Source organism: Cryptomeria japonica, chromosome 6 (genome assembly GCF_030272615.1).
Source record: "Cryptomeria japonica chromosome 6, Sugi_1.0, whole genome shotgun sequence".
Lineage (NCBI taxonomy): Eukaryota > Viridiplantae > Streptophyta > Pinopsida > Cupressales > Cupressaceae > Cryptomeria > Cryptomeria japonica.
In genome coordinates this window covers 386,327,653-386,350,454 of record NC_081410.1, presented here as the reverse complement: position 1 = coordinate 386,350,454, position 22,802 = coordinate 386,327,653, and the positions used below count along the sequence as shown (strand labels likewise).

The 22,802-nt window shown below is 35.5% G+C and overlaps 1 protein-coding gene across 1 annotated transcript; it reads left to right on the top strand.

Annotated features, from left to right (window-relative positions):
- Window positions 1-9,150: 9,150 nt before the first annotated feature.
- On the top strand, window positions 9,151-22,499 carry LOC131067370 (serine/threonine/tyrosine-protein kinase HT1). The gene is made up of 4 exons (XM_058002337.2): window positions 9,151-9,596; window positions 10,340-11,234; window positions 20,658-21,113; window positions 21,403-22,499. The coding sequence occupies exons 2-4, from the start codon at window positions 10,395-10,397 to the stop codon at window positions 21,676-21,678; spliced, it is 1,572 nt and encodes a 523-aa protein (XP_057858320.2). The 5' UTR covers window positions 9,151-9,596; window positions 10,340-10,394; the 3' UTR covers window positions 21,679-22,499.
- The last annotated feature ends 303 nt before the right edge of the window (window positions 22,500-22,802 follow it).

Genomic DNA, 22,802 nt, shown 5'->3' with positions numbered 1-22,802 from the left:
AGCTTTCATTTTTTTATAAAAACTTCAATTTGTTAAGGAACAATAAAAGAAATGGAATAAAGAGTCTTTCAAAAACATTTTCAATGAGAAATTGAGTGTAGAGGAAGAGTTAAAACAACTCCATGAACAAATAATTCTACAGGGCATGGATGAAACTACCATTTTGAAAGAGAAGGAGCTTAGCAAGGTGTATTGTGAAATTTCAGCCCGAGAGGAAACATTTAAGAGGCAACAATCCCATGAAACTTGGCTGAAGGAAGGCAACAAAAACACTAAATTTTTCCATACTTCTGTTAAGGTGAGGAGAACCTATAATAAGATCTTTTCGATTAAAAATATGGAGGGAGAGTTGTTAATAGACCAGGAATCCATTAATAGGGAGGCTATTAGTTACTTTTCGAGGTCTTTCAACAGAGAAGTAATTGTAGACCAGGATATGCAATCCATCATGGAGATCATCCCCACCTGTGTGAAGGAACAACATAATAAGATGCTATTGAGTGTTGTGTCTTTGGAGGAGGTGAAATCTACAGTATTTGGAATGGGATCGGATAAAGCCCCAGGACCAGATGGCTTCCCTGCCCTCTTTTTTCAGCATTTTTGGGACATTTTGGCTAATGATTTATGGGAAGTTGCGGAGGAATCAAGAGCAGGTGGCTTTGTCCTTAAATATTTTAACAACACATTCATAGCACTAATTCCGAAAAAGGAAAATATATCCACTTTCAATGATTTCAGGCGTATATCCCTGTGCAATACAGTCTAAAAAGTGATCTCAAAGGTGATAGCAAATAGATTGAAATGTATTTTGGAAGATGGTATATCTACGGAACATAGTGGGTTTGCTCATGGCATATCCATATATGAAGGCATCATATTAGCACATGAGGCAATTCATTCCATTCGTCTTTCAAAAAGGAAGAAAATGATGATAAAAGTGGACATAACAAAAGCTTATGACGAGGTCAATCGAGATTTTCTTTTAAAAGTCCTTGCTAAATTTGGCTTTGATCCGGTTTGGATAGCTTGGATAGACAACTATATCAATTCCCCGCACTTCTTTGTTCTTGTCAATGGGAGCCCTCGGGGTTTCTTTCCTTCAAATAAGGGTTTAAGACAGGGGGATCCATTGTCCCCTTTTTTGTTTATCATAATGGTAGAGGTTTTGGGGTGATTGATCTCTAAAGAGTGTAGAGATGGCCGTTTGAAGGGGGTGCGGATTGCAAAAGGAGTGGATCCTCTTGCCAACCTTCAATTTGCAGATGACACTTTTTTGGCTGGAGATGCTTTGGCAAGGAAGGCTAGAGTAATAAAACATGTCATTGATAGATATGAACAAGTGTCAGGTCAAAGACTGAACTGGCTCAAATCAAAGATCTTTTTGTTTAACACAAAACCCCTTAAATAGAGGGAGATTGGTAGAATACTTGGCATGAAGTTGGGAAACTTACCAAGCAAATTTTTAGGCATCCCCCTTTTTGGAGGAGCAAATAAGTCAGCTATATGGAAAAATTTGGTGGAGAGCTGTTTCAGCAGACTTGAGGGGTGGAAAAGTAAATGGCTAACATTGGCTGGTAGAATTATAATACTTAAAACAATATTCTCGGCCATTCCCATATTCTCAATGACGTGCCTTAAAATTCCCAGTAAAATCATTAATGTTATTAAACATAATTTGAGGAAATTTTTCTGGAATGGAGCTAATGAGCAGGATAAAATTCCTTTATTGGCTTGGAAAAAGTTTGTAGTTCGAAATTGAAGGGGGGTGTTGGACTCAGGAATTGGAAAACAATGAATGAGGCTCTGGGAGAAAAGCTTACCTGAAGCATTTATGCTAATCCGAATCAGCTATGTGTCAAGGTAATGAGGGATAAATATTTGGATTCTATCGAGAATCACAAAATTTTCACAATTAGAAACCCCCCCAAGGGATCTGCAATTTGGAACTTCATAGTGAGTAGTAGAAAAGTTCTAACAGACCATCTAACATGGCATATTGGAAATGGAAATTCAGCTAAATTCTGGGATGACTCATGGGCTACTTATCCGGTAATTAAACACATGGTTGATTTCTCATATATAAAAACACAGTTATGCAGTATTTGGGGTGACAGGGTTAGAGACTATTTGGAGGTTAAACAAAGTCAGTTGGGAGAGGTCTGGTGCTCGAAAGACCTTTCAAACGTGGGACTTTCAGAACAACAACAATTGCTTTTAAAACAGATTTTAGCTCAGAGAAAGATTTATATCATGAAAGATCAGGACAAAGTGGTTTGGTGTGGATCCAAGGATGGTAACCATTCAATAAAATTAGGTTATCAGATATTGGAAGGCTTGGTGGAAGATCACCCAATAGTGAATGATTTAATTTGGCACAAACACTATTTACCCAAAGTAGGAGTGTTTGCATGGCTGGCTTTAAAATGGAGAATACTCATAGGTGAAAGAAGGAAGCGTTTGAGACTGGCAGGACCCACCAAGTGCATAACGTGTGGGGAGGCTGAAGAGGATCTTGATCACCTCTTATTATAATGCAAGTTAGCACATAACTGTTTGTTAATGGTTAAGGGAAAATTACATTGACACGACCCTATGTAGAATTCTCTCAAAGATGTATTTGATAGCTGGCCAAGGCAAAACAAGCGATCAACCTTTTCAAGCATATGGAATATTTGTCCATCTCTTGTGATATGGGAAATATGGAAGGAAAGAAACCATAGGATTTTTCAAGACAAGTCTGAGGACGTTAAGAGGCTGTTAAGTAGAATTGATCAGGCAATCAAAGAAACTCTAGGGGTTGCAGCTTCCCAGTTGGATTCCATGAGTGTCCCCTTTACTTTGGAGGACAAGAGAATCCAAAAACTATGGCCAAATATCAAAGTAAGACATGGGGCCTGGAGTAATAAGAAGCAAAGTAAGAAATGTGATTCACCCACCAAGTGGGTTCTACCCCAGAGGGGGTGGATCAAAGAAAATTTTGATGGAGCTACTTTATTCAGAATGGGTTTGTCTGGAGTCGGGGTGGTGTTTAAGGGTCATGGTGGAAATTTGGTAAAATTTGGGGCCCAACGTATTAAGAAGGGAACTAATAATGAAGCTGAAGCATATGCAACATTGTTGGCAATCCGGTGTGCTTGGAAAATGGGGGTTAAAAAATTACATCTGGAAGGGGATTTGCCGATCATAATCTGAGCTATTAAAAATGGATAAATCAAGGCACGACATTTACATAATATATTATCTTTGATCTTAGCGGATTTGAATTCCTTTGAAGATGTTGTGGTCAACCATGTCATGAGGGAGGGTAATAAGGTGGCGGATAAATTATCTAAATGGGCCCTGTCCTTCAATCAAGAGGAGGATTCAAGATTTGAAGTTTTTGATGGTGAGCTGAATTTAGGATGAATCTCTCTAAATAGTAATGACCCAAAATTATGCTTACAAGCCGAGAGTGTATTTTCAATCATAAGTTTCAGACAACAGATGACCGTAATGGGGTTTCGGGGGCACGTGAGAACTTTGTGTAATACAAGCCTTATTTTTTATCTTTTATTTTTTGCCTTATGTAATGTTGGTAGAGTAATGTTATCTCCTCTCTTTTGCAAGTGGTGTGCTCTCATGATGGCAGTGGCAACGATGATATGAGCTGAGACTTGCGGGTTATTTTCAAACATGTTTCTTTTCATGATGACATTCTCTATGAGAGAAGGTGGTGATTTGATGTTCAAAGCATAGTGCATTTATTTTCGAGAGCCTTGACACTTATGTGATTTATTGCTCACATGAACCGACCTTCTTTTTAAGGAAGCCAAGATCGATGTTTTTTTCTTCATATTTCCTATTTGGCTGGGTTTCTATTTTTATGTGCAAGTGTAGCTTGGTGGATCGATGGAGGCTACATTCACCTTCCGGACGCAAAAGTAGCAGAAGGCTCTTTATAGGTCGGTAGAGAACCGTAGACTTAAACTCCTCCTCAAATGCCCATTAGAGGAGGTGGTGAATGTGATGCAGAGGATGCTGATTTTCTTTTTCCTGCAAGCAACTCATAGATGGAAGTGTAATGTGGACATCCCATCGATGATTATGGCATGGGGTCTAGAATTTGGGGTTGCTGAAGATAATATTCGCTAGGTTATGAATTCCCTTTTCGAGCAGGATTTAATTACTGGAATGGACTCTATCCCGGAATGGGTGCACCCGGGATACAGGTTTGATTATGGTGAATGCTTCGAGAGTCAGATTGCAATGGATGAGATTGGTTTTGTTCCCTTTGTGTGGTGGCCCAACATGGTAAATCAAAGACTCTACTTGAGTCACATCTGGACATAATGGAATTCGCTGATGGAGGCAATAAGGAAACGTCACCTTGCGTGGGAAAGTCAAAGGCTCTGGAATATGAGTTTCATTTCCAGGAGGCGGTGCAGTGCTAGACATCGAATGACTCAGGTTTGAGTTCTTTGCTGATAGTTTTTTGTTCATAATTGGTAGTCTGCTCGACAGTCAGTTAGATGTCAGTTTTTGGGTCTTTGCAGTTGCAACGTATGGCCCCTTAAGGGGTGTTTTTGTAATCCGGTTGTTATGGACACGTGACAATGTTAGGAGTGTCTACTGATAGTGTGGGAGGAGCCTGTTTTTTGTTGTCTTAAGCTCTGAAAGTTTTTAGGGGTATATAGTGTGTAGATATACTAAACGCTGTGAAACTATTATGTAAATTGGTAGGCTGTAGACAGTTAGTGGTTCATGGGCTATTTTGGGTGCTAATTAGACCCAATTTTGTAATGTTACTTCTTTACTTATACTTAATAAAAATCATTATTACTGACCCAAAAAAAAATCTACATTTAAAAGGAATTTTCTATTTTATTTTTAACTTTTATGCATGCAATTAGTTATATTCTAAAATGAAACTATATTCTAATTTTTCAATGAGTAAAATTGAGATAAATCTATTATTTACATTACAAAATATCTAATAAATCAATATTCATTATGATGTAAGTATATAATTTGAAAAAAAACTTTCTAATCTTTTATTTCCATTAAAAATAATTTCATGTTCTAAATCTACATTTAAAGGTAACTTTTTATTGTATTTTTTCTTTTTCTTTTTTACATGCAAATTAATAATTTTTAATTTCATAAATATTTAAAGAAATACCATCTGATTTGACTAATTATATGACCTTTTAATCAATTATAAAATTTATAAGAATAAATTAAAATAGGTTTACATTAAAAATTGTAAGAAGATAACAAAATATATTATCACTAACAATTTATTAAACATTCATCAAAAATCAATACATTCATTGTATAAGTTGCAAACATTTAGAAGTTTTTTAATTTAAAAAGCCCTTCAAATAGAAAGATAGAAAATCGTGTTAGCAAATAGTCATAGCCATTGCAGACTTAAACATGAATATGAAGGCACACAAACCCTTCTGCATGGAAAATATAACAACATAACCCTAAGAAGATGGATGGCTTGGCTCAAATGTTTGTAATTATCTACAAATAAATTCTACTCCAAACATGGTAAACCATCCTACAATTAGAACTTTGTAACACCCTTTCAGTATAGAAGATCACCTGATCTAAGTTCTAATTGCCCCAAAGAGAATGAGAACCATGGTTGGTTCCTATCTGTACATAACAATATCAAGACCCTAGATGTATTTGACTTTTAGTGCACAAAGAATTTCAAATTCACATAATTGTCATGAGAATAATGCAAAAACCTCCCAAAACAGTTATTATGCATGTATGAAATGCAAAAGACGTGGTTTCTAAAAATATTCTGCTTACTTTTACTTTTGATTCTTTTTTAAACCAGTAAGTGAATTAACTAAAGAAAGCAAAACTAAGAAAAAAAATCCAAATCTAAGACAATAAAATAAAAAATTATGCTATCATTACTAGTTTGATGCACACACAAAATTTTAAACCTAAAGATGAAATGTATGATACAAGACTGCAAAAACACATTTAGCATCAAATGAGCAAAAAAAATAAAAATAAAAGTAAACTATACACAAAATTCAACTTCATGAACATGCCAATAAAACAATCTCTAAAATTTATTACATTTATATCTATATCTAGGTTTTATAAAAAATGGAGTACTTATAGAGTTTAATAATAAATGTATGAAATTTATATCTATATCTAGATTTATGAAAAAACAATTTCATAGGCCATGCAAAATATTTAGAAACAAAATTCAATCATGTAGATCTTGTTTGCTTTAGTTGGCTAAAGGTTCGTGTGTTTTGGAGATAAAACAAAATCGAACTACAAACTTTTTTTCGAGTCTCAAGAGTTCAAAGTGTGTATGGACATCAATTTAAGCATACAAAATGTGATAGCAACTGCAATGGTAAACATGCATGCAAAATTTCATGATTACATAATACGAAGAAAATGGATTGTTGAAAATCAATATTTTTCAAAAGACAACCTATGATAATTTACCCGTTGTTTGTCTTAGCTGATGAAATGGAGATTTTGTTTGCAGTTTAGACCAAATTATCACCGCTAAAAGTGAATAGTTGGTGCTTGCATGTGTTCAATGGAGATATGTAAGTGATTGTTTCCCTTGCCATTTTTATTGTAGATTGTTTTTTTCTACTTTCGTCACAAACGAGCAGGTTTCTATTGTTCTATGGGCTTTCAATCGTATCATTTTGTTTTTAACGAATGAGAGAATGAGAAAACCAATGCAAGCGATGATTTCTATTTTTTTGGGTGCCATTGTATCGTTTTGTCAAGTGATTTGGAAATCTTTTTCAATTTCTATTTTTTTGGGCTGTCACATTTTTTATTTCAAGGTTAAAAAACACTACAAAATCAATGCAAGCAATTTTGCGTTTTTTTTAATAATTTATTTTGTTTTGGAAATGTACAAATGTACAAATTGGTTGACGACTAAATGCATGTCAACTTAAATGACTTTCATTTTTTTTGACATAGAATCTTACATTTGTCTATGAGCCTAATACGCCTCTTGGCGTCATTATAAATTTCTAAACATAAATTCATAACATCAAAATCTTATGCACATACACCTTTTCATAATTTTTTTTTTATATCTTTTTGAAGTTGAGATTAGCTATAATTTAGACATTGGTGACTTCTAAAGCGCATGACTTTTTTCTATGCATCCAAATTAACTTTTAAAATCCTTTTTTTGTTGAAATAAGAACATCACTACCTAATCTGTGAATATTTTTTAATTTTCTTTATCTATTTTATTTATTTTTCATGTGTTTGTCAAACAAAACGTTGATGTTTGCTAAAAAATTATGCTCACTAGAAAATAAAAAAATAAATATAACAATCAAAATAAATATATTCAAAATTATATTAGTTGGAAAGCATTTATATTAAAAAATATATAGTTGGAAAGCATTTATATTCAAAATTACATTAGTTGGAAAGCATATTTTGAGTGCTACAATCTTGCAAATTATTTAATCATGTTTATTTTATTTTCTCATCTGACATAAGGTTGGAAACAAAAAAAATTGAGAAAAATTTGAGACCTAAGGTGGAAAGGCCACTTTTAGGATCTTGATTCGAAGGTATATCATTTCCATAATATTTTTTAAAACCTTCAAACTCTATTTTTGGAAATTACCTTCATTTGAAAGTTATTTTTACACCTTCAAATGAAGGTGCTTCTTATTGTTCACTTCCATTAGAATTGAAAAACCTCATGTCCCAAGTTTGGGGCTCATTATTGTGGGTTTACCAAACTCTCACAACCATTGAAGAAGAACAAGTACAAAAACTAGAGTAAATCCAAAAAGAGAATGACCTAGTGTGAGAGATTGACATAAATCAACTAAAATAGATCTTTGAATAAAAGACCATCTAGGGGAAAGGACCCAGTAGTTGTGCACCCTAGCTTCGCGCTTCTCAAAATCCTACTTGGAAAATTCAAATCACTCCGATTTTTTTACAGCAGCTTACTTGGCAAGTCCCCTGCTTATAACTAAGGTTTTAGGGCCATGTCATCAAATATGATGCCACATCAGCATGCTTTTTGCCAAGGTGTCCAAAACAACCCCCCAAAAAAGTGAGACCAATAGGCGTGGAAAAGAGACCCCAATAGTTGTGCAGCTGAAATGGCATCACCCGATTGGTTACTTTTTACAGTATTAGTACATTTCTTAACAACTATTGGTACATTTCCTAACAACTGTTGGTACATTTCCTAACAAAAATTGATATTTTTTGTTTCAAACAATAGGTTTTATTTCTTCAATTTTTGGAACAAAAGGTATCAACAACCCTCACAACAATTGGTACATGCTCAACTATTGGGTCCTTTCCCCTACTTAGATGTGCTCTTTTTGAACTCATTTGAATTTTTTTAAATGAACTTCATCAAAATATTAACAGTTAACGAAAAATGACAAACACATCACTATACCTTGAACAAACATTCTTGCCATCCTTAGGGCACTTCTTCATCACGAAGAGGGTAGTCTATATAATTCCCTACTAGTACATATATTATTGACTCAAAAAATAAATGTTTTTTTACCTATCTAGTCAACACAAATTATGAGTGAGCTTGTCTTTGATGATTCATACACATCATTTTCAAGTTAGGTTTGACAAACACAAGTACAAATCCATGCCTACAACTTCATTCCAAATCCTCAAACTTATCCCTCACAAGATATAGATCTAGTGGAGACACTAAGACACCTCATTGACACAAAGAGATTCAATAACCTTATTCATTTGACACCATTCTTCTATTAGCAAGCTAAATACTCTTACTTCTTATTTGAAATTTGAAAAATAACTCATACTTAGAAAATAAAATATTTTGTTAAAGTTAATTTAATCAAATTCACATTTATATAAAATAACATGTATTTTCCTAAAAAACTTTAAAAATTACTCAATTAGGAATACTAATCCAAGATGAATTTTGCGAGTAAAGTAATTATTAACATTATCCTTATCCAATAGAAATCTTTTTGAAAAAGAATTTAAATCTCATCAATACACTTTTACACAAATAAATATAATAATAAAAGTCTAATACACCATACGCTTCAGTTTTAATTAGTTATTTTCATTAAAGTACATTGTTTGCCAAATTAAATATAGAAACACTTAAAAGTAAACCAGTGGATTTAGACTAAGTTTAGATATCCCAGAATTTAACTGAATGGTGAAGGAAAGGAGAATCCAAGGCATGAGGTACACAAGCATCCAGTACATGACACATGGTGTGGCTTCTTCGCTTTTGACCGCAAAATTTGCCTGGCCGTACGGACGGCTGTGACAAGTCAACTTCTCTTGGTTTTAGAAATTCTCCCTATTTTTTTTTAATCTGCTTATGGTTCTCAGCGCATATGCACACGCAGCGTTATTTCCGCAGTGACATGTGAAGGCAAGAGTTCCAATATCTCAAGTTAAAATAGAGTCTGATACAAACGCTTACGTTTTCTTCTTTCACCACCGCAAGAAGAGCTGGTCAAGCTTGTTTTTGGTGTTGGGATGGATAGATGAGATTTTCCCACATGTATTCTCTCTTCCACAGAACTGAGGACGGCCATGGCGGTGTGGAATAAAAGGTAAGGAATTATTGAACAATTGTATTATTCTTTTTGTTTTCTTGACTTGGGGAGGAAGCTCATTTTTTTGAAGTTCCTTGACTTTGGGAGATTACCCACATACCCAAAATTTGATTTTGGGTGCTATTAGGAGGGATTTTCTCAGGGTTGGGCAACCTGAGATGTTCTGTGTATGTGGGTATTTTTGAAACGATCAAATTACATGTGTAGAATTTCTGCAATTAGAGGTTCGGTTACGTAGATTGTAACTAAATTGGGATGCATCATATAGCTTTTATGGGTCTATACTGAATCTATTAGTGTGATTTTATAACTGCTGGATTGGATTTTATACATGGAAGTTGAAATTTGCAATTTGGGAATGAGAGCCATGATCTCATTAGGGCACTTACGGGAGCCATATACGATGGAGCCACAGGATAATCACCTACTGCTGCCGCTTCTTCAACTGGAAAGGAAAATTTTGGAACCCTTTTTGTAAATTTGGAAGCCTTTCTGAAATATAGCAGCAAGTGCTGCCGCTTTTTTCAGGATGGAATCCATTAGGCGGTAACATATTACCACAGATCATGCTTGTAGAAGGAGAACCATAATGCTTAAATTGAATTTAAAGGCGCTGCAAATCAGTATATACAGGATAGCCATTGATGTTTGCTAGCTAGAAGTAGCCATTCTTGAAACGATATTTTTGTGATAGCTGAATGTGAATGGACTGAGAGGTTTTATTTAACTATTATTTGCAGGAAGAATTCATCATCTCAAGCCTGATCCCTGGGCCATCTTGCGGTCCTGCTAATAATGGGAGAACATAATAAGGATGACAGATCTACTACAAGCACCCAGAATTACTCATCATGGGTGCTACGGGCAAAGTATTCTCCCACCGTGTGTTATAGGCTGGATCCTCTAGAAAAACATAGTTTTCCGATATCCCGTGAAGTATTGATGTCTCGGCCGATAATGTCCGGATCAATCAAGCCAGCCCCTCCATTACTGCCCCCCTCATTAGAAAAATCAAAATCATCATTACCCAAAGCCAGCTCCGTAGATTTTTCATTCTCAAATCAGAAAACATTCAACAGGAGATGCCCATCCCCAGAACCTCAATCTGCCGTTTCAGACATTTTCAATCATGCCAAGTCAAAGAGCAAGAGGTTTTTATCTCCTCAAAGAAAACCCCCAGACAATATGTGGAATAAGACCTCATCGATGGTTAGACACTATGACAGAGGCCGCAAACCAAAGAGTGCGTCCATCCGAACTTCTACCCCTCCTTCACCCAGTTCTCCTATGTTCAACTTCTTTTCACCATCGAAAAGCCCAGATTTTTTTAGCAAAGATTGTCAACTTAGAAATTCATGGTCCAGTTATGTCGAACAATCAGGTGATTCTATGACAGCTGTAGAATCAGCTCAAGAATGGATGGTGGACTTATCCAAGCTGTTTTTGGGTCAGAAATTTGCTTGTGGGGCACATAGCAGACTTTATCATGGGTTTTACAATGAGAAACCTGTTGCAGTGAAGGTCATCAGGCAGCCTGATGGCGATGAAAATGAAATTCTGGCAAGTCGACTAGAGAAACAATTCAATAGAGAAGTTACTATCTTGTCTCGCCTTTATCATAAAAATATTGTCCAGGTATGTTTTGAAGTATCTTAGAATGAAAGCAAGATGATTATTTTGTAAAGTAAAAATAACATTTTCTGATAAAGTATCTTAGATTTTTTTCGGAGGTATTTTTTACAGTTTATCAAATTATGTTCTATCAGGATTCAACTGCATAGTTTTTATGTGAAACCCATTGACTCATATTTCATGAGTAGTGCTCCTCATACACCCATCTCTCTTGAGCTCAAATGGTCCACTTAGTACTCACTGCATCCAAGTGATGCTCATAGGGGTGAAGCATCAAGATTTCTCAAGAGGTCAATCATCCTAGTACTACTCTGATTTACATATACTCAACCATGGAGTTTCTTCCAAGGTCAAGGTCAAGGCCACTATCTCTCATGAACACGAATGGTCCACATGGCACTCATTGCATCCAAGTGTTGCTCATAGGAGTGAAGTATCAGGACTTGTGAGGTGATGCAGGAGCATCCATGGGCGTAGAGCATTCTTGCATTAACCAAAAATATTGTTTGTTTTAATTCAGTTAAGGTTATGTAAAAATCCTCAACTAATGTATTTGCTGATAAATGAAATTCTCAGAGTTTGTAAGGATGTATTTGGACAAAAATAAATTAAATGATGTTCTACTGAAACTCAGACATCAATATTTCACAATTCTGTAACTACAAACTGTTGAGTTCATGAGTTTAATTCTGTATAAATATTGCAGTGGGCATACATTGTCTTTACATTCATTGCACATTAGGAATCTGTACATTTAAGCATTCGAACAGTTAACTGGAAGGGTTCATGGTGCACCTGATAGATAAGCTGTGACTGCTGATTATAAATTACACGTTGATGCCAAACTTGTTGCAGAATGCTACCAAAGGGTCATCATATATTCTTCAATGGACAGGACAGAAAGAGACACCCACGGTTGCAGACAGTTTACCCAGAACTTTGTACCACTGGAAAATCATCGTATACGAACAAGTCTGAAACACGGAGTCTTCACGGTATGCGAAATGTTGGGGAGCACTTCCAACTTCTCCACGCGATGGCTGCAGCCTCCACTCCACACCGCGGCATTAACAGTTAAAACAAGCGTTAATATCCACATGCTACAAACCAGATATCGGGTTACAGAGGCATGGGGAGACGGTTTGCATTGAGCGCCGCGTTTGGTTCATTCACCAAACCTTCGACGGTAGTATTCCCAGTCTCGCGTGTAAGAAAACACACACACCCGCATCATACACATAGAGGTCTTTCCGTAAAAGACATTCACGGTGCTTCAGTAAATAACAATTCTACTCCAGAATCATGCGACCAATAGGCCAGTCTACCAACTGACAAAAGGCAAACTTAATCTAATTGTGTGTCCCTACACGCAGGTTTCACAATATTTCATTCTCCTCCCTTTCCAAATCTCTTCCTCCTCCTTAAATCAACCTTGAAGGTAGTTCGAGAAAACTTGTTTCTGAACTGAATCCAACCAACCAATAAGCCCATTTCCATTATTTTGAACTATCGATAAACTATCGAATAGTTAAAGAGCTTATTAATTAATTTATATTAACAAATGGATAAATAATATAAAATAATTAATATTATAAAAATCATTTATTAATTAATTAATTTATATCAGTAAATTGAAAACTAATATAAAAGAATTAATATGCTAGTTTAGACTTAGGCTAGGAATTTATTAGGGGATATTACAGACTCCCCTGCCTCTTGTTGCTTGCCCACAAGCAACTGTAAATTAGAATGCTGGAGGATACTCTCATTTTCCCATGTAGCATCATCTAAGGGCAAATTCTTCCATTTAATTAGATATTCCCGGATAGTCTTGTTCTGCAAATGCTGTCCCGGGACTCTAAGATCACTTCAGGAATCATTGCCAATTTCCCTTCATCATTCATAGGGGGTAGTTCCTTTGACATGGTCATTTGCTGTCCCAAAGCCTTTTTGAGACAAGATACATGAAATACATTGTGTATCTTCCTAGCTGCTTGTAATTCAAGTTCATATGCTACTATGCCAACTTTCCGAACAACCGGATACGGTCCATAAAACCGAGGCTTTAATTTTTCAGCACCACTATGCTTAAGGGATGATTGCTGGTAGGGCTGTAACCTTAGATATACCAATTCACCAACTTCAAAATGTCGCTCGACTCGCTTTTTATCAGCATAAATTTTCTGTTGATTCTGTGCACATTGCAAATTCTTTTTAAGTGCTTTCAAAATATCTTGGCAATCTTGAAGCAATTCACGAGATTTGGGAACATTGCTCTTGTCAAAAGCAAGATCAAGAAAGGAGAGTGCATCATAACCTTATAATGCCCTGAAAGGAGTCATACCAATTGACATATGAAATGTAGTATTATAGCAATATTCACCCAAATACAACCAATGAATCCAAGCTTTCTGATGTCCTGCTACGTAGTTACGAAGGTAACCTTCTATCCATTTGTTCACTATTTCCGTTTGTCCATTAGTTTGTGGATGATAACTGGTACTGTGATTCAATTCTGTACCTGTCAATCTGAAAAACCCTTCCCAAAATATACTCAAAAATCTACTATCTCAATCACTGATTATACTCGTCGGTAATCCATGTAAACGGAATATGTCTCTAAAGAATAGGTCTGCGATTTGAACAACTGTAAATCCGGTAGTGATAGAAAAGAAGTGTGCAAATTTAGTTAATCTATCAACCACAACAAAAATACAATCTTTACCTTGGGACCTTGGTAAACCTGAGATGAAATCCATAGATATACTTTCCCATTTCCATTCTGGGATTGGCAGCGGCTGTAATAAACCTGTAGGATAAGTATGCTCTGCTTTATTTTGCTGACAAGTGGTGCATTCCTTGACATAACGAAGGATATCATTTTTTAATCCTTTCCATGTGAACCTTTCTCTTATTTGTCGATAAGTTTTAAAGTATCCGGAGTGCCCTGCTAAAGGAATATCATGCACTGATTGGAGGATTTTCTCTTTCAACTTTGAACCGAAAACCAAGTAAATCCTGTCCTTGTAATAGATAACATCATTTACAACCTTATATTTGTCATCCTGTACATTTCCATCTAGCAAATCACATGCTAAAGAATCCTTAGAGTATTCAACCAACAATAGATATTTCCAATCAGTAGTAACTACAGATAATGCATTTATTCAGGCTTCCTAGAAAATGCATCTGCAACAACATTGTTTTTACCCTTCACATATTCAATTTGAAAATCATAAGCTTGGATCTTACTGATCCATTTCTGCTGCCAGTCATTTAAGTTTTTTTGTTCCAAGAAATATGTCAAACTATTATGGTCAGTTCTTACTACAAATTTGCTACCAACCAAATATTGTCTAAATTTTGTCACTGCATGCATGATTGCCAACATTTCCTTGTCATAAATGGAATACAATCTCTCAAGGTTACTAAGTTTCCTGCTTTCATAAGCTATAGGATGTTTATTTTGCATTAAAATTGCTCCTATTCCCTCACCAGAAGCATCACATTCCATAACAAAAGGTTGATTAAAATCAGGAAGTGCAAGTACTGGGCAAGAACTCATTACCTCTTTAAGTTTCTCAAAAACTAATTGTGCTTCTTCAGTTCATCAGAAAGCCCCTTTTTTGGTAAGATCTGTCAACGGTGCCCCAAGTTGTGAAAAACCTCTGACAAATCGCTTGTAATAACTGCATAAACCAAAGAATCCTCTTAACTCGGTAAGATTTGGTGGTGGTGGCCAATCCAAAATGGCTCTTATCTTTTCCTGATGAACTTGTACACCTGTAGCACTGATCATATGCCCTAAATACAAAATTTATGTCATTCCAAATTCACATTTAGAAGCCTTTGCATAAAGTGATTGAGATACCATATACCCATAACTAGATCAATGTGTTTTAAGTGATCTTCCCAGGTTTTACTATAAATCAATATATCATCAAAGAAAACTAGCAAAAATTTCCTCAACCGTTTGCTAAAGATATGATTCATACAAGACTGAAATGTTGCCGGAGCATTTGTTAAACCAAACGGCAAAACCAAAAATTTATAATGACCATAGTGACAACGGAAAGCAGTTTTATGAATATCTTGATCTCTTAACTTAATCTGATGATATCCTGACCTCAAATCGATTTTAGAAAAATAAACAACACCATGTAATTCATCTAACAACTCATCAATACGGGGAATTGGATACCTGTTTTTGATCGTCTTCTTGTTAAGAGCCCGATAATCAATACACATACGAAGAGTTCCATCCTTCTTTTTGACCAGTACTATTGATGATGCAAAAGGGCTAGAACTAGGTCTGATATGTCCCATATCCAACAATTCTTTAATTGCCTTTTCTATTTCATCCTTGAATGTTTTAGGATGTGTGTAAGGAGTTGTGATAACTGGTTTGGCACCTTCTTCTAATTCAATGGTATGTTCAAATCCTCTATCAGGTGGGACTCCTGGAGGAATATCACTGAAAACCACATGATGTGAATCTAATACTTTTAACAAATCATCTTGATAAGACCTCGATTCAAATCCTGATACCTTGTTAGAGATTAAACATTGTGCCGACCATGCCACATCTCCATGTCTGAATATAGCCTCCATTCTTTTAGCACTAACGATCTTGGGACCATCGTTAGACATTCCACGAAGTATTACTTTCTTATCATCAATTTTGAAAGAAAATTCCAATCTTTTGAAACTCTGAGTATACTCATCCAAGGTTTCCATCCATTGAATACCCAAAACAACATTAGTGTCAGCCAAATCAATCACATAAAAATCATCAGTAATAGTATAATTATCAAGGGTAATACTCAATTGAGGCACCTTATGAGTGCTGGATAAATTAGTGCCACCTGCTACTCTAACATCAAAACCTTCATGTTTTTCAATTTGCAAACCACGCTTTTTTACAAGAGCTGCATCTATAAAATTATGAGTAGAACCACTATCAAGCATAACAACCACCCGCTGCCCATTTAAAACTCCTCTAACGCTGAAAATATTATAATGTGGTGTTCTTGTCATAGAAGTGATTACCCCTTCACCTTGTTTTACTGTCTCTGATTCTGTGTTCTTTGATGCAAGTTCTATGTTAGGTTCAACATTCTCTTCATCCTCACTATCTAACATAACCTCAATGTAATGAATTTTCCCCTTTCCCAGACATCTATGTCCTGGCTGCCATGATTCTCTACAGATGAAACAAAGTTTTTTTCTTCTGAGTTCTTCCCTTTCTTCTTTATCTAACCTGTTATTAGGGAAATTTTCCTTGTTAAAGGGTTGTTTGTCTTTATCTAGCTTAAGAGGTGGTCCTTTATTAAACGTTTTCCCTTTTGAAGAAGGTTCCAATTCCCTTTCTCTTTTAATGGCTGTCTGTAAAGTAGGAGGATTTAAAGATTTAACCCATCCTTTGAGTGAACCAGATAATCCATCTATGAATATAACAATTTTGTGTCTCTCTGAAATTTCAGTTACTAAAACTGCCAACTTTTCAAATTCAGAAATGTATTGCTCAACAGTTCCAGTTTGCTTAAGCTGAGTTAGATCTTCTATATGAAGTTTAGGATCTTTAAAATCAAACCTATCACTAAGTTTCTCAATGAATTCAACATAGGTAATAATTTGATTATGACCCAAAGTTACTTGCCCATGGTGCCACCATTCATGTGCTACACCATCAAGATGTAATGCTGCGTATTTGATTGCTTCATCTTCCAACATAGGATTTAATTGAAAATAGGTGTCAAGTTTTTGCACCCAAGCCCTATTTGTAGTTTTCCTTGACCCATCAAAGTAAGGAATAGACATCTTATCGATTTTCCTCTATAATTCACTGTTATTCCCTCGCTGTCCTCTTGGCCTATGTTTCATTCTGACATCCAGGTATTCTCTAAATGTCATTGTTGATCTAAAATCATCCCCTGATAATAACCAATCATGGTGTATCTCATCCTGTAATTTTCTAATTGTCGGTTCGTTTTCTGGTTGCACATTCCTAGCAGTGAAAGTTGGCATAAAGGGTCTGGCTGTTCCTGTTCTTTCTGGCTGATTATTATTAACAAAATGCTCATCTCTACCCCCATTATTTGCCCCAACATTTTGGTGTTGATTATTTCCATTATTGTGATGCTGATTAATATTTTGTGCCATAAATTGGGTCATTAAATTAGTCATTCTGTTGACATTATCCTGCATATCTTGTTGACTTCTGATTAAAGCAGCTATGAGATCCCTATTGTTTTCAGGTTCCCCCATATTGTTTGTTTCAAAAATAATCTCTTCGTCAGTTGCAGTATGGCTGTCCTCAATTTGAAACTGAATAGAAGAGCTACTTTGTACTAAAGGAAAGTTTTGATCTCTATTTTGTCGGACCCTAGTATTCCGGAAATTATAATTTCCCTGGTGCATACTCAGCTACACATAGAATTTTCAACTCAAAAACACCCTACAGGCTGGCAAGATTCAAATGCTTTGATACCACTGTAAAAATCCTCAACTAATGTATTTGCTGATAAATGAAATTCTCAGAGTTTGTAAGGATGTATTTGGACAAAAACAAATTAAATGTTGTTCTACTGAAACTCAGACATCAATATTTCACAATTCTGTAACTACAAATTGTTCAGTTCATAAGTTTAATTCTATATAAGTATTGTAGTGGGCATACATTGTCTTTACATTCATTGCACATTAGGAATCTATACATTTAAGCATTCGAACAGTTAACTAGAAGGGTTCATGGTGCACCTGATAGATAAGGTGTGACTGTCGATTATAAATTACACGTTGATGCCAAACTTGTTGCAGAACGCTACCAAAGGGTCATAAGATATTCTTCAATGGACAGGACAGAAAGAGACACCACGGTTGCAGACAGTTTACCCGGAACTTTGTACCACTGGAAAATCATCGTATACGAACAAGTTTGAAACACGAAGTCTTCATGGTATGCAAAATGTTGGGGAGCACTTCCAACTTCTCCACGCGATGGCTGCAGCCTCCACACCACACCGCAGCATTAACAGTTAAAACAAGCGTTAATATCCACATGCTACAAACCCGATATCGGGTTATAGAGGCACGGGGAGACGGTTTGCATTGAGTTCCGCGTTTGGTTCATTCACCAAGCCTTCGACGGTAGTATTCCCAGTTTCACATGTAAGAAAACACACACACCCGCATCATACACATAGAGGTCTTTCCGTAAAAGACATTCACGGTGCTTCAGTAAATAACGATTCTACTCTAGAATCATGCGACCAATAGGCCAGTCTACCAATTGACGAAAGGCAAAATTAATCTAAACGTGTGTCCCTACACGCAGGTTTCACAATCTTTCATTCTCCTCCCTTTCCAAATCTCTTCCTCCTCCTTAAATCAACCTCGAAGGTAGTTCAAGAAAACTTGTTTCCGAACTGAATCCAACCAACCAATAAGCCCGTTTCCATTATTTTGAACTATCGATAAACTATCGAATAGTTAAAGAGCTTATTAATTAATTTATATTAACAAATGGATAATTAATATAAAATAATTAATATTACAAAAATCATTTATTAATTAATTAATTTATATTAGTAAATTGAAAACTAATATAAAAGAATTAATATGCTAGTCTAGACTTAGACTAGGAATTTATTAGGGGATATTACAGGTTAGGTGAATAAAATTAAATTCAAGCTACTATAAGTATCCTTGTACCTTGGAAAGTGTTCAAGGGGATATAGGAAGTTAAAATTATTTAATATTTGTGGCCTATGTCTATAGGCAAATGCAATTTTCAAGTGGGAACACATATTTTTATTATATATAAGGTAAAAATGAGAAAATCCCTCACCTAGGCATTCCTTTTAAGGAAGGGGAAGAGTCATACTTCCACGTCTTGGGGGTTACAAAGTGAATGGAAAAAGACACCTTTTCGGGTACCCGTTTTGGGAATTTCAACAGTCACTTCTTTAGGTGCCCATTTGGGAAAGTTTTAGGGACATCTATTGGCTGTGTTTTAGAATTCTTGATGGCCATGTGTTCTTCATCTCAAGGGGGTGTGGGATTTCCAAGAGGTGGTTGCCCATGGTTTTGTAATACCACGAGTGGTTTCCCTCTCTAAAATATAGTATAAATCTGGGGCTTGGGCTTGTTGTTAATCATTCGGTGTTGAGTCCTTCAATACATAGCTTAAGTAGCAAGGCTTGTAGCTCCAGCTTGCAGTTTTGTAAAGCCAAATTGGCTAATATTTGTGAGTTTTGAATATTGTAATTTTCTATCTTGTTGAAGTAATAAGAAGCAAGTATTTTCTCTTGCATTTCTTGTGTTGTGTTGTAGGGTAGAGTAGCCCTTCATCATGGGGAAGTCACCTATCATAGTACTACTTTGATTCAAGCATGCTACCTGATGTTTCACCACTACAATCATCATAGGCTTAATCTTGGGGGAAACTCCATGGTTAAGCATGCTTGACTCGGAGTGGTGTTGGAATGGGTGACCTCATAGGGAGTCTTGAGGCTTCACCCCTATGAGCATCACCTAGATGCAATGAGTGCTAGGTGAACCATTCATATGCTCAGGAGATATGGGTTTGTGTGAACCACAACTCATGTAATATGGGTCAATGAGTTTGACTCAAAAATTACACAGTTGAGTGCTGGTAGAACAATATAAAAGAATTGTAAGTCAAGTATAAATTACTGTATCAGTTTAAAAGTATGCTTTGATTGAATTTTTTTTAGTTATTAACTTATATTAGAAAATACAAGTTACAGTATCAGTCCTAGCTGCCTTTGAAGTGAGTTCTTTTATTACTTGGATTTATCAAATATGCTCAGTTACAATTTCTTAGCACAATACAGGGACAAAATTATGATTGTTTACATTCAGAAAATACATTTAGATTTGTTCTGACGGATTTATAAAATATGCTCAGTTACAATTTCTTAGCACAATACAGGGACAAAATTATGATTGTTTACATTCAGAAAATACATTTAGATTTGTTCTGACACTTCTTGTATTTATTTAAATTGCAAGCGATTACATATATTGATTATTGACAAGGTATTTATGTACATAATATATGCACCAAAATTTCTAGTCTGAATTCATATTAAACACCCCTCCCCAGTTAAAGCAAGTGCATAGAGAATAAATTACTGGTTGTAAAATTTCATATAGAAAATATTATTAAAAAAATGTTATCTAGGTTAATTTCAAGGCACTCATTTCCAGACCAAAGCAACACTCATAAATTGAAAAAATTGCTACTGTCGTTTGATTAATATAAATGGCCAAAATGTTCATCGTTAAATTCTTTCCTAATAGCATTTATTATAATACGACGTGTAGATGCTGATCTACAGTGTTTACAACTAGATTGCTAGATAAGAGTTATTCTGATACATCCAGAATTGAATGTTGCAGTTAGTGGCAGCCTGTATAAATCCTCCAGTTTTCTGTGTAATTACAGAATACCTATCAGGAGGTTCTCTGAGATCCTTTTTGCATAAGAGGGACCCTGGATCAGTAGCCTTGAAAGAATTTGTATCCATGGCTCTGCATATTGCTCGAGGTATGGAATATTTGCACTCACAAGGGGTGATCCACCGAGACTTGAAGTCAGAGAATCTGTTATTTACAGAAGACATGTGCTTGAAAATAGTGGACTTTGGTATAGCTTGTGAGGAAGTGAACTGTGATTATTTGAATGAAGATCCAGGCACATATCGCTGGATGGCACCTGAAATGATTAGCCATAAGCCATACAACAGGAAGGTTGACGTCTACAGCTTTGGCATTGTATTGTGGGAGATTGCTACAGGGAGGATACCATATGAAGATATGACACCCGTGCAAGCTGCTTTTGCTGTGGTGCACAAGGTTTATTTGATATTTCCTTTAATTGTTCTGTATCTGATTTTTTTTTGCCTGTTATAATCCATAAAATACAAGCATGTGCATGTATACCATATACTATAAAGTGATAGTTCCTTTTATTCAATAGTAGTTATAGGGTTTTTTGAAAAATTATGTAGCAGCTTGTTTCCAGAAGATTAGATTTAAAAATCAAAGTATTGTTTGGACTGGTAAAGGTGCAAGACTTACCTACAAAAGGTTGCTCACTTGTTCCCTACTTCACTGATAATTTATTTTGTTTTTTTAATTGCAGAATGTTAGGCCTACACTTCCAGAAAATTGTCCACTTGCTATGGCAAAGCTAATTGAGATGTGTTGGGCCCAAAACCCAGAAAAGAGACCAGAGTTTTGGTACATTGTGAAGATCCTTGAGCAATTTGAGGCTGCTCTTCTACATGATGGCACACTGACTATATGTCAAATTCTCTTTTGTAATGAACGGAGGAACCGACTACCACAATGGTTTCAGCGGCTTGGTATAGGAAATCCTCGTAATGCTATATCACCATCGCCATCCAAATTAGAATGACAGTCGTGCACTTTAAGTCTTTATCCTATCTATGATTATGCCTATTGACGTAATACCTTAGGTACACGCAAAACGTTCTTATGTCAGCCACTGACCAGGTAATGTAAATTCTAATCTTGCCTCTAACTATCACATTTCACCTATACTTGTTTTTCTTCTCATCTAAGAAGCATTGTTTGATGATGCCCCTATATTGCTTCTATATTGTAAAATATCCCAACCATTTTCCCACACTTTACCTATAGTAGCATTTCTTTTTTATGTCAGTTTATCACCTGCCGTCATTTGAAGTAGTCATGGTCTATTTTTCTGAGATATTAAATAAAAAATGGTTTGTAGCACACTGTGCAGCTGAAAGCAGTATTGAGCACTGATGTAAGTATGTCTGCAATAATGAGTGTGCCTTTGATAGAAGGTATTTAATTGAATGCAATGTTTGTGTAATGGCAATTGTTCAGAATAGCAGCATTATCAAAATGATTTAATGAAAAATAGTTGAACCCAGAAAGCAATCAGTTATTCCAGGATGAACTTGTAGTTGGTAATTTTGTACATTTTGAAACCAACAGTGATCCTGAAGTAGTTGAATTTTTTGTCAAAAAGAGTCGTAGGATGGCAAAGATGATGTCGATACGCTTGATGCCATCTTGTCAGGGTTCTTATATGGATAATGCAACATATGAACTAGAGATTGGCTTGACTGTGAAGTGTCAAATGCATTGCCTCTAATTTACAGGTGTGCAAAATTTGTTTTTTTTAAAATTTCACCGGAAGCAAGCATCTCCTTTCATTCTAATAATGCAATGAATTCATCATATTTATTTTTGTGATGTCAAGCTTGTATTTTTTGTGCAAATATACTTTTCATACAGAGCCATTATTAATGCATATCAAGTCATGGATTAAAAAAACTGTGGCACTCTTCAGAACTAGTAGTACCATCCAGACCATTTTAATAAACATATTATATATTTAAAATAAGTAAGAATGAAGTTTATAGTTAAAACTTTAATCATAATCTGAGGTGCAAATTGGTGTCCATGATTTATTTTAAAAACACATTTTCCCTTGTTTGAAGGCTGTTGAACTAATATCTAGCTTTGAGTTTAAAACTTTAAAGTTTA

What these genes read in the sequence shown, in the direction of transcription:
- LOC131067370 (XM_058002337.2), top strand. Translation starts at nt 10,395, where the DNA reads ATGGGAGAACATAATAAGGATGACAGATCTACTACAAGCACCCAGAAT. An exon ending in ATCATAAAAATATTGTCCAG is followed by an intron (nt 11,235 to 20,657) that starts GTATGTTTTGAA and finishes TGAATGTTGCAG; the next exon opens with TTAGTGGCAGCCTGTATAAA. An exon ending in CTTTTGCTGTGGTGCACAAG is followed by an intron (nt 21,114 to 21,402) that starts GTTTATTTGATA and finishes TTTTAATTGCAG; the next exon opens with AATGTTAGGCCTACACTTCC.